The sequence below is a fragment of the Rosa chinensis genome, chromosome 7 (assembly GCF_002994745.2).
Source record: "Rosa chinensis cultivar Old Blush chromosome 7, RchiOBHm-V2, whole genome shotgun sequence".
NCBI lineage: Eukaryota > Viridiplantae > Streptophyta > Magnoliopsida > Rosales > Rosaceae > Rosa > Rosa chinensis.
In genome coordinates this window covers 33,508,257-33,519,836 of record NC_037094.1, presented here as the reverse complement: position 1 = coordinate 33,519,836, position 11,580 = coordinate 33,508,257, and the positions used below count along the sequence as shown (strand labels likewise).

General features: G+C 35.9%; 1 protein-coding gene and 1 non-coding gene across 3 annotated transcripts; one reads left to right on the top strand and one right to left on the bottom strand.

Moving 5' to 3' along the window:
* The first annotated feature begins 587 nt into the window (after positions 1 to 587).
* Positions 588 to 11,235, top strand: LOC112175911 (Fanconi anemia group J protein homolog). Of its 2 annotated transcripts, XR_002926704.2 has the most exons (29): positions 588 to 1,003; positions 1,283 to 1,364; positions 1,612 to 1,687; positions 2,157 to 2,221; positions 2,312 to 2,356; positions 2,486 to 2,586; positions 2,673 to 2,814; positions 3,280 to 3,341; positions 3,417 to 3,490; positions 3,577 to 3,647; positions 4,017 to 4,104; positions 4,184 to 4,256; positions 4,340 to 4,435; positions 4,784 to 4,889; positions 5,103 to 5,196; positions 5,294 to 5,377; positions 5,462 to 5,618; positions 5,839 to 6,035; positions 6,122 to 6,166; positions 6,383 to 6,411; positions 6,509 to 6,630; positions 6,826 to 6,873; positions 7,159 to 7,283; positions 7,387 to 7,661; positions 8,440 to 9,406; positions 9,724 to 9,795; positions 10,297 to 10,416; positions 10,492 to 10,643; positions 10,725 to 11,235. XR_002926704.2 is itself a non-coding variant. In XM_024313650.2 (28 exons), exons 1-28 carry the CDS (start codon positions 649 to 651, stop codon positions 10,522 to 10,524), a joined length of 3,804 nt encoding a protein of 1,267 aa, XP_024169418.1. In that variant the 5' UTR covers positions 588 to 648; the 3' UTR covers positions 10,525 to 11,235. The 2 variants fall into 2 exon arrangements, 1 of the variants encoding a protein (XP_024169418.1); XM_024313650.2 differs by having other exon boundaries at positions 10,492 to 11,235.
* A 9-nt stretch (positions 11,236 to 11,244) lies between these two features.
* Positions 11,245 to 11,316, bottom strand: TRNAC-GCA. The gene has a single exon. It is a non-coding gene; the product is annotated as a tRNA-Cys (tRNA).
* Between the last annotated feature and the right edge of the window lie 264 nt (positions 11,317 to 11,580).

Below are 11,580 nucleotides of genomic sequence, written 5' to 3'. Positions count from 1 at the left end.
CTAAAGTGATTCACTGAAATGGTTGAAAAAAAAAAATTATTGATTTTACATGTTTTAACATTTATGACCATTTTCGTAATTACACCAAGTCACAATATTATTTGTTTACAACTTACCAAACATTTAAATTTACTTTTTATTCTCACAACACTTTTGAAAATGGTTTACCAAACACTCAACTACTTTCCCTCACAGCAAAATCAGAAATGCTTCATCTCACAGCAAAATCAAAAGTGCTTCCCCTCACAGCACATCAATCCCAAACTAAGCCTAAGTTTCTCAACTTCCAACAATGATTATGTTTTCCAGAGAAGCAGATATGATGACAGATTATCTTACGGTAATTGGTACTTCAAAATAGTATATGAATGAATACCTTTTCTTTATTGTATCTTAAAAGTTTTATTATTCGATACCATACCATGCGTCTTAAATCCTACAAGTAACTTTCTTTTATTTATTTTTTATCCAAATTTTTTATTAAGGAAAAAAAAAAAGTAGCGCTACCGATTTCCCGCCAAAATGACCCTAGCATTTTCCGCTCTTTTCTTTTTCTCATTCTTCCCCATACATAAGAGACTCTTCATTCTTCACTCTGCAGTTTTCTCAAGTTTCCCGCGGCACACAAAAAAAAGAAGAAAAGAAAAAATGGCGTGTGCAACTCCGGGAGCAAACCCTAAAAGCTCATCGAAAAGCTCGTACCGCATCGGAGGCATCGATGTGGAGTTCCCGTACCAGCCGTACGCGGCGCAGATGGCGTTCATGAGCAGAGTCGTCTCCACTCTCGATCGAGCTGTCAGGGACGACCACTGCCACGCCTTGCTCGAGTCTCCCACCGGAACCGGCAAATCGCTCTCTCTTCTCTGCTCCATCCTCGCCTGGCAGCAGAGCTTCAAGGCCAAGAATATGTACGCCAATCTCTCCCATTCCAAGCCCAACCCCAAGGCCATGACCGATCCCATCGCCCACGGCGGCGGCTTTGTTCCCGAAGAGGAGCACTCCAGTGAGTCCGATTTTGTATTTGAGTGGTCAAGTTTTGATCTTGGTTAGAAATTAGGTTATTGGATGGGGTCAATTCTGGAATTAGAATTGTTGTTTGTTGATTGTGGAAGTGTAATTTGAAGTTTTTGTGATGGTTCATGTCGAGATTATCGATTCATGTGTTGGGTTCCTATGTCAATTTCAGAGAGTCCACTATGCTTTTGGGGGAGTGAAATTGTTTTTTTTTTTTTTTTTTTTGCATCAATTGGAATTTTAGAGTTGTGTATGTATGTTTTCGTAGGTGCTCAGCCATCGGAAAAGCCAGGGCCGTCTCAATCTGAAAATAGGAAGAAAAAGGAAGCTCCTACCATATACTATGCATCGTAAGTTGTTGTTCGTAGTATCTTTTGTTACTGAACTAGTTTCTTTACTTTGGAATCGTCACTAGTTTCTGGGAAAAGGCAGGATTAAAGATAATTTGGATACTTCACATCTAAGCATATGCGGTAGTAAACTAGTTGCTGTTACAGTCCAAGTTCAACAATTGAATAGAACAAAGATGAGTTTTAAAGTATTATGCAATGTTGGATTTCTTAGCTAGGATATTGATCTTCTTTTTCTCTATTTAAGGAGGACACATTCACAAATTTCTCAAGTCATCCGTGAATATCGGAAAACTTCCTACCGGGTGCCTATGGCAGTACTGGTAAGTTTGGTCATGTTGATCTTAGATCTCTATAAAGATTTGGCATTAAATGACATTATTATTTTCAATTCATCTTTCGTTTCACCAATTTTATGATAAATGCTTCAGTCCCCTTGTGTTGTTGTTCTTGCTATTTATGTCATCAGGCTCATTTGAATGTTGATGATTGTATATTTTTCTCTTTGTAGAAATCTGAGTATGGTGAAAGACACTAATGTTGCTCAATATGAAGTTTCATTAACAAAACACTGAAGTCCATAAACCTACTCATCAAAATTTAGTACAACAGTAGAAAAAGCAATTCTTCTGAACTTTTCCTCTTCTCCAATTTTTTTCTTTTTCAAAAAATACTTTTGAGTTCGTTCTGTATATGTGCTCTTAATTTTTGACTATTCATTATTTGTCAAAATTGGTGCTGTCCAGACTTCCAATAATTATGGTTGCTGTCTTTCTTGTTTACATGTCCCAGGCCTCTAGGAAGCATTACTGCACAAATGCACAAGTACATGGGAGAGAGAATATTGACGAAGAATGGTACACTTACAACAGATTTTGGTTTTCACTTTCCTCTCTCTCTCTCTCTCTCTCTCTTCCCCTCTAAGACATGTCATCGGATTTTCTCAGTAAGCTTCTTTTGAAGGATCGAGTGGTTGGATGCGTAGAATTTAAGTGAGTAATTTCTTTATTCAAATACCCTCTTTTCTAATTTTCTGCATACCAATGACGTAATTAGGAGCATAATCATTTAGAACAATATTGCTAAGAGTATAAAATTAAAATTTTTGTTCTTGCAAACAGAAACGTACACAAAGTCAAAGGACATCCATCTCTTCAGAAAGGAGGCTGCCACGAGGCCTACGATATTGAGGATCTCGTGAAAGTTGGAAAAGTTGTCAAAGGTCTACTTTCTTGTTATATGCATCAATGCATGTGCCTCTTATATGTTGCTATGGTTAAGTCTCACTAATATTCTTTTCATTTTCAGGTTGTTCATATTATGCCGCTCGTTCTATGTCAGACGATGCAGAACTGGTTTTTTGTCCATATAACTACATCATTAATCCAGTCATTAGGGGAGCCATGGAAGTAGATATTCAGGGGTCCATTGTAGTTCTGGATGAAGCCCAGTAAGTTTTACCACTTTATATTTATCGTTTTACATTGTCTTTCACATCATTCTCTTGTTTACTGACAAGGCTTGTAAATCAAATCTGAGTTGGTATTTCATCAATTTCTAGAATTCTACCTACTGAACTTTTTGTTTTCTTTCATACTTTTCAACTTTGAGGTCATCATTTCTTTTACTTCCTTATGCATCTTTGCAAGCACATTTATGAAATAATTAAAAAAAATTACATTTTCCAGCCTATTTTTTTTTCCAGCCTATTTTTCTATGTGATATTGATATGTTTTGAGCTGAATACTCTTTCAAGGTTCTCAATTGATATGTTTTCCTTAGTATGGTCTGTTTCTCGTTTTCTTTCTAATAGATGTAAGCCACCATATGCTCATGTTATCCTGCATCAGTTAAAGGTTTGATTTCTATTTACATGTGAGTTTCTTAGAAGTTCTTTCAACCCCCTGTTCTGCAGCAATATAGAGGATGTTGCTCGCGATGCTGGTAGTGTAGATATTGATGAAGAAGTTTTGAACAGTAAGATACTGAACTAGTATAATTTCATTCCATGTCACTTTCTATTACTTATCTAGTGTCCATACCTTCTAAAAGAATTGCAGATGGAACTAGAGCAGCTTTGCCCACTGGATGTTTTGGTTTACCAACCTCTGTATGAAATGATACAGGTTTTGTTTTATAGATTGCACTTGTGTTTGTTGCATTTAACTGTCCTGTTTGAATATTTGGTCATTTGAGTTCTACATACATACAGGACCTCTTAAGTTGGATTGAGCGAAGGAAAGACAAGTTAGAAAAGCGCGAATTTCAGCACTTTGTGTCTTGGTAAGGATTTTGGATGACATGTTCATCAACTTCTTGTTTATATAATGTATTCAGTTAATAGTTAATATAAAGTAATGGTTCATGGTATAATGGGACACGATTAGAAAGCAAAGCAAATGAGTGCCTAATCTTTCGACTATTTTCCTGGTTATAATTAAATACCACTCATCTTTGAACTAGTACTGATAGAGTGAGAAGTGCTTATTTACTATATATATATATATATATATATATATATTTTTTTTTTTTACTGGAGTGTTTTTGTGTTTTAAGTTTAGTAAACTGGCATTTCTATTTTCTAGTCATCTTAAAACGAATATCTTATTTCTCTTTCTTTCGGGGTGTTGTTGTTGTTTTTGTATGTTACAGTTGGACTGGTGACAAGGCTTTGAGAGAGCTTCAGGAAGCTAATATATCACAGCAGTGCTTCCCAGTCTTACTTGAATGTGCCACAAAGGTATTTTGGTTGTAAACATTTGTAATGTTTCATACTAATTGGTATTTTGCACTGTTGTCAATTTTTTTTTCTATTTCAGGCAATCAAAGCTGCTACAGATAAAGAATCAGAGGTAGCCCATTTAAGTGGCATGGCTGTTGTGACATTGGAAGGTAAAGCCTTCTACTTGATACGTTTACATGTCCTAAGGTTAACTTGACTAATATTTAATTGAATTTTTATGGAAATGTCACAGGATTGTTCTCTTCACTTACTTACTTCTTCTCAAGAAATGGGTCTCATATGGTCGATTATCAGCTTGCTTTACAGAGATATGTTAAAAGAGATGTTGGTAAGCAGTTCATAAAGCTTTAATATATTTTTGTGTGAGGATTGTGACGGAGAACATCTGCCTGGTCTTTTTCCATTCAAAATGGCCTTCTGTCTATGAGATCATTTATCATTGAAATCAGTGATGTAATTAGTACAGCTGCCATATCTTTCAAATTTGGTTTTTTGTGTAACCTCTTAAATTCATTTATAATAAGAGATAAAATTAATAATGATACATAAGAACTGGATAATAGTTTGACCAGTCCCATCATGTCAATGGTTATTATATTTCTCTTTGCTGTACTATCAATCATAATTTAAGATTGAGCTGCAGCTTGATAAAATATGGGTTTTGATATTGTATCAGGAACTTTTGGCGATTGGACACATACATTCAGTTTGTGGTGCTTGAATCCTGCTGTTGTGTTTCAAGATATTGCCAATCTTTCCTTGTCAGTCATTTTAACATCGGGGTTAGTATAGTGCAAGTAATACCGTATTACTGCATGTTCATTACTATTTCTCAGAATGAGGATGTAACTACATAAGTGCTGTTTTTTACTCATGATTGACCACAGATTTCTGCTTCTACTTGTCATTTGTTCAACCAAAGCTTCAGTTGCATGACATTCCTCTATGTAGAATATTTATTACAGCAATAATAATCTATTCCTTTTTGAAATTAGGACTTTGTCACCAATGAATTCCTTTTCATCTGAGCTTGGCCTTCAGTTTGGAAGTACTCTGGAAGCTCCCCATGTAATTGATGTTGAATCACAGGTATGATTAATGTCATTTCTCTGTTCTTTTACTGATGATTGATTCTTGATGGTTGCACAGCGCTTGTAGTTACAACGTATCACCTTTGCCACTGCAGGTTTGGCCCACTATTATTTCTACTGGCCCAGGTAATGTGCCATTGAATGCAAGTTATAAGACAGCAGATGAATATGCCTTCCAGGTAATTTGGCAAAATTATATTATTTTTATTTAGAATAGGTCTTTTTTCCCATGCAAATTAAGTCTGTCTTATGTTATTTTGAAGGATGCACTTGGAAAATCCTTAGAGGAAATTTTCAAAAGTGTGCCGGCTGGGTGTCTTGTCTTCTTCCCAAGTTACAAGCTAATGGGGAAGTTATGCAAGCGTTGGCGTGAAACAGGACAATGGTCTCTGCTAAACGAAAGAAAGTCCCTTTTTATTGGTGAGGCTGTCTGTTCTTTATGCACTTCTTTATGTTAAGCAGGCTTGACATACTGCTTTAAGAGTTCTAGTTAAGATTCTATATTTCTACTTTAAGTGCTTTATGTTTAGCATTTCTGCATAGGTACAAGAGTAGCCAATTTTATACTTTGTGGATACTGAAAGTTCATTTCGCTAGATTGTTATTTTCTCTTTGGTTGAGAATTGTTAATTTATTGCAGAGCCCGGTGGAGACCAGGAGGAATTTGAGTTTGTACTGAAGGGTTATTATGATTCAATTCGTGGGGGCAATAAGCCTGCTTTTGGGAGAAATAAAGGTGCTAACAAGAAATTAAGACAAAGTAGCTTCACTGCAGTCAAGTGTGCACAAAAGAATAACACTGATGGAGCTGCTTTACTGGCTGTGTGCCGAGGAAAGGTGAAAATGATTCTGGTCCTAAAAATAGATATTGATAGGACATATTGTTGACTTTCACATGCTCAATTCTTGCATTGTGCTTGCAGGTTTCAGAAGGAATCGACTTCACAGATGACAATGCTCGGGCTGTGGTATCCTTTTCCTCATTATGTATACACATTTTTTTTTGTCCTTTTGTTTTGTTTGTTTTTGTTTTTGTTTTTTTTGGAGGCGGCTAAATGTATTGGAGAGGAGCTTATTAAGTTTAGACATGATAATTTCTGGGAAATTGGTCACACAAGTACAGTGGTACCATGGGCAGTTATTTACAAGATCTTTAACCGTCAGTTTTATCTTAACCATCTCAGATAATTGTGGGAATTCCATTTCCCAACATGTAAGAACTTTCCTTTCATAGATAATGCTGTTGGAGCAGAAATGCTTTATATAAGTAACAATTTGCTAAATGTTCTTTTCCTTCAACTTCTTTTTAGGAATGACATCAAGATTTCCTTAAAGAAGAAATACAATGATGCATATAAGTCATCCAAGGGCTTTCTGAGTGGAAATGAATGGTACTGTCACCAAGCCTTCCGAGCTTTAAATCAAGCTGCAGGTACCCTAGTTTTAGTTTCAATCTCTCAAACTGGGATTTTAGCCCACATATTTCTTTGTGCTTGGGAGAATTTTCATTATATTATCTGAGGTTCTGTGGATTTTTTCATTTCCACACTGATTTGATAGCCTTCTGTGCACTATCTGATATATTAATTCTTTAGGTATACTATTAATTGTTTTTCGATTTCTTTAGGACGTTGTATTCGACATAGGTTTGATTATGGAGCTGTCATCTTATTAGGTACGTGTTCCTGAATATAATTCCTTGTCTCTTAAATCATTGATAATGTTTTCCTGGAGATATTTTGCAAACAAAGTTTAAACTTCAAACCCTCAAGTATATGTTTCTTTCCTTAAGTTAGTTCAGGATTGCCTTTTCAATGTATTCAGTCCTCAATTTATGTAAACTAGCTCTTCAAATACAATTTCTTTGATGTTTCTTTTGAATGCAAGTCTCAATCTTTTGCTGTTTCCATATCTACCTTTTCACGTTCTCTTCACTAGTTTTATTTTTTATTGCAAGCAGATGAACGTTATCAGGTAGGAAGAAATACAGCATATGTGTCAAAGTGGCTAAAGAAATCCATTAGACAGTATGAAAGCTTTGACACGTCAATAGAGGAATTAAAATCCTTTTTCAACAATGTCAAGGTTAGCTGCATGTTCCAATTATCTCTATTTCTGATTCTACTTTTTCCATTCTTTTTCATGGATGACCAATAGTACGTAATTGATTTTGGTTATTTTTATGCAGGAAAGGGTAAGCAAGAATATGGTCAATGTGTCACAGAGTTCTGAGACTAGAGAGAAAATCATTCTTTCTATGGATCACAGTAAAGGGTTTACAAGACTGAAAGATCAGAATTTGAATAAATCTGATCCTCAGGGACAGACAAAAACTTATGTAGGCAAGCACGATTCTCTACTGACATCTCAAGATGATCTTGATGTATCATCACGAATGGATGTATATGCTGACAATAGCAAGGACTTTATCAATATCAGATCTACTCCTCAGAAAGATACAAGGTAAACGTTGAGTCTACTTTTAGTGTTCAATAAATTTTGAATATCCTTTAGGTATTGCGCTGAACACTCTGTGGCAGTTGTATGTAGTAGCTTCATTTTCCAACTCAAATTTGAGTGTCCATAACTGCTAGGCAAAGAGTAGACTGAAAGAAGGTCAAGTTTGTTGTATAGAACCAATGATGGAGCTCAGTTTTTTTACTCTATGAAAATTGTTTCTGCATTTTAGCCATTCTCAGAATAGTCATTAAATTGATGCCTTTCAATCATGAAATATGATTATATTATTGCATTATCGGACTAGAAGTGCTATTGGTTCTATTTCCCAAGTATTCTGAGCTACTACAATCTGAGCTCATGAGCAGTTCGTGATTACACGTAATTCGCACAACTTCAGGCTGAGCTTGATATTTTCATTATTACATATGTATAGCCGTATGGGTCTCTCTGTCCCAACTAGAGCTTGGCTTGGATTGCTTATTCTAAGGGATTTCAATTTGCTGCATCTTCTTAGGGAGGAACATCGTCCTACATAATTAACCACTGTCTGTCAGAAACAGAACTGTTGAAGTTATATTTTTTTATCTTACTTAGTGGAGTTTATAAAAGCAGTTGCCTGCATTCTTCTCTTGATCAGGAAGGATTTGATTAATATTTCATTGTAGGACTATTTTTTCTGTAGTTAATTGCTAGGTAATATATATGTTATGATATATTTCCTGCCTGACAGACATAACTAAACAGTTGAACACTTTATATGATCAAAGCCATCTTTTTGCAGGTACCTTAAGCCATCTTTGTCCATGTCATTCTCTGATGCAGATCCAGACATCTCAGTTGTCAATGAAACCCCTTGTATGGATGGCATCTTTTCCACGTGCAGTCCAGGATCAATTACTAAGGATGAGAAGTGCTGTTTGACTTCGACTACAATTGAGTCCTCTTCTTTCTTTTTGGACCAATTCTCATTCCAATCAACATCATTAACCAATTGTAGCAAGGCTTCTCCAAAGGGCCAGTGTTCTGTAGCCGCTACTCCTGAAAAGAATGCAACTTTGAACTCTTACAGCTCAATGACAGAAACAGAATCATCTTTGGATTTGAGTGTTAATTCTCATATCCAGAAAAGGAGAAAGTCCATATATCAATCCTTGGTTAACTCCAGTCAGGGACAGTCTGGTGGTGCTCCTGATTCTGAAACTTCTGATTGTCCTGATTCCGTAAAAGAGACGATGACCAGTGGAGATGCCATTCGCAAAATTGAATTTAATGAATCTAATTATTCAGAGCACTATTGTAAGTCCATAGTTCATCATCTTCCCCCGAGTACTTGTGGCACTTCATCTGTGTCAGTTGGTTCTGTCATGGACAAGAGACTAGAAATCTGTTGCTCACTCTGCAAAAGCCCATTGGGCCTTCCTGAGAATAATCTACATGTTACATGCTCAATAACTTCATCATCGAAACTTTACTTGGAATCTCTTCATAACGAAATATTGAAATCTCAAACTGGGAATACATCAGCAGGCATACGTGTTCTCATAACTGACATTTCATCAGTTGATTATCGAGTCTGCCATGAAATTTCTGAAGGCACTCCTGGACAGGGTGTATGGTGTGAAAAAGATGGGTTTGTTTTCGGTACCATCTTGTGCCCCTTTTGCCGTCACCACAAGAGTAGCCACGATAATTTCCTTGGCGTACAGGTCATGGCAACTAATGCATCAAATGTTCATTTACTCAACAAGGTAAGATTCTAGTGGAAACTTATAGGATGCTAAAATGATATTATGCTGGTTAACTACTAAAAAAGAAGAAAAAGAAATTCCCATTGTGCCTGAATTTGCAATCTGTTTCATAGAACTTAGGGTTGACTATTGGATTTCCTCTTGCTTAAAGTCTTACAAATGTTGTCCATAAAAAAAAAAAGAATATTAAACAATTCTCATGACTGCTTGATGTTAGCTGTGCCATATTTGCATAATTGCATCTTTATTACTGGGTCTTTTTGGCGCTGTTTTCTCACCTTCGTGTTTACTATGTCTGTCTTCTATTTATAATGCAGATCATGTTTTACTTAGATCAGTTGGAAATTACAAATTTTGAGGCATCTTCTGACAAGGCTACAAAAGACAAAGTAAGTTTGTAAATATTCTTTCGATCTTTTCAATCATGGTTGTTTTACAAATTTGTACCAAAAGCTAAAGCTGGTATTTGTGTGCATTAACCAAGTCAGTTCTATGTCCGTGCCTCTCTCAGTGAGTTCTGTTTTTCAACTTTTAAACAAGGGGAAGGGTTTCCTAGGGGATTGCGTCTTTAACTCTTCTCATGTATTCAAAAAGAAAAATGAAAAAAATGAAAAAACCAAGGCATGATAAAGCAGGTCACCCTTGGGTTTCAAATTCTTAAGAAACCTTTATGGGACTTCTGTTAAGTTGTAGCTTAAGTTGTAGCAGTATGTGGCAAAACCACAAAATAAATTTTTTACAGATAATTCCAAAACTAGGTTCTTTTGTCAGGACTGAATGCAACAGAGATTTTATCCCTGTTTTGATCATCTATAGAGAATTACTAGTATACAAAAACAGGTCATGAATGGCCAAGATAATGTAAATAACACGTTCTATCATATCTGTAGGATTTCTTGCCTGTTAATGGTTCCAACGTCGACAAAGTTGCCATTCTCAATCCCTTTGATAAATTCTCGTACTCTCCAGTACAGCAGGACCAAGGAGGATGGAGGACTACAAAATCAAAGGTTAGGAAAATTGCAAGGGTAAATATACTGCATTCTAACAGGGCAGACGTAATATAAGGTTTTGTATTTCTGCAGCTTAAACTACCCAAAAGACCCTCACGTTCCTGAAGCAGATTATCAAGGAGAGGACCATCTTTTATTGGTGGCACATATCCGCTTTTGGAAGATGTCAGCATATGTTGTCCTGCAGCTGAAACTAATTGAGTGCGGCTACTTCTAAATCAGAGGTATAGTGAAGGGATGTGTATATCTGTTCTTGTAGCGCATGTTGCTTGCCGAGATGACTACTATCCGTGGTTTTATGTCAGGGCGGATGTAATTATTCCTTTTTGTAATGCTGCTTCTGAAACTACCGAAGAAGCTAAGTTTGAGGGTTAACCAGAGAACTTGTTGAGCACATCTGATTATGTAGCACCTGTTGGTTTAGAAGATGCCAATTGGTGAGGATGTGCTGCCTTACATTATTTATACACAGAATATGAAGCTGGGGCAAGGTTTTGCTTTTATAATTAGGCAATATAGGTTCTCATGTGAAGTTGAGTTTGTAAGATGTCTTTGATTTGTAGATATTAAAGTGAAATCAATGATAAGTTGACAACTTTTAGAAATCTTGCTTGATTTCTTCAGTTTGTTTTGGTTTTTTTTTTGGCAAGTTTTGACTCGACATAAACAACCGGACTGCAGCACAAGTAACTATAGTTTTAACCACATGCAAATAACTACAGATCAAAAGTAAATTCTTTTTAACTAAAGATAAGTAAATCCTCTTTAGTTTGCCAAAATGGAGATATTGCTGTAAAAATGGTTAAAAAGAATATAAAAACATTTAGGGCCCAACCGGGTTCGAACCGGTGACCTCTTGATCTGCAGTCAAATGCTCTACCACTGAGCTATGGACCCAATTGTTATCCTGTGCTTACGAAATAAAATTATAGTTATCTTCAAATTTATAGAGTTTTTAAAGAGAAAGCAAGACCTTGAAGTAATGTTAATTTCCAAAATTTTGCTTCATCGGTTCCAATTTACTGTATCGATATTGCAGCATGATGAGATCCTCTTTGAACAAAAGGTCACTCCAACTATGATATATTTGTAATTTTACAGAGAGTTAAACATAACTTATTGGCACCTGGTAAGTTATGTTTATCTTTATGTAATTTTTTT

Bases quoted from the DNA above. Each gene is read 5' to 3' on its own strand.
- LOC112175911 (XM_024313650.2), top strand. From the start codon at position 649: ATGGCGTGTGCAACTCCGGGAGCAAACCCTAAAAGCTCATCGAAAAGC. The intron at 5,197-5,293 runs GTATGATTAATG...TTGCCACTGCAG, and splicing joins TAATTGATGTTGAATCACAG to GTTTGGCCCACTATTATTTC. The intron at 6,036-6,121 runs GTGAAAATGATT...TTGTGCTTGCAG, and splicing joins TGGCTGTGTGCCGAGGAAAG to GTTTCAGAAGGAATCGACTT.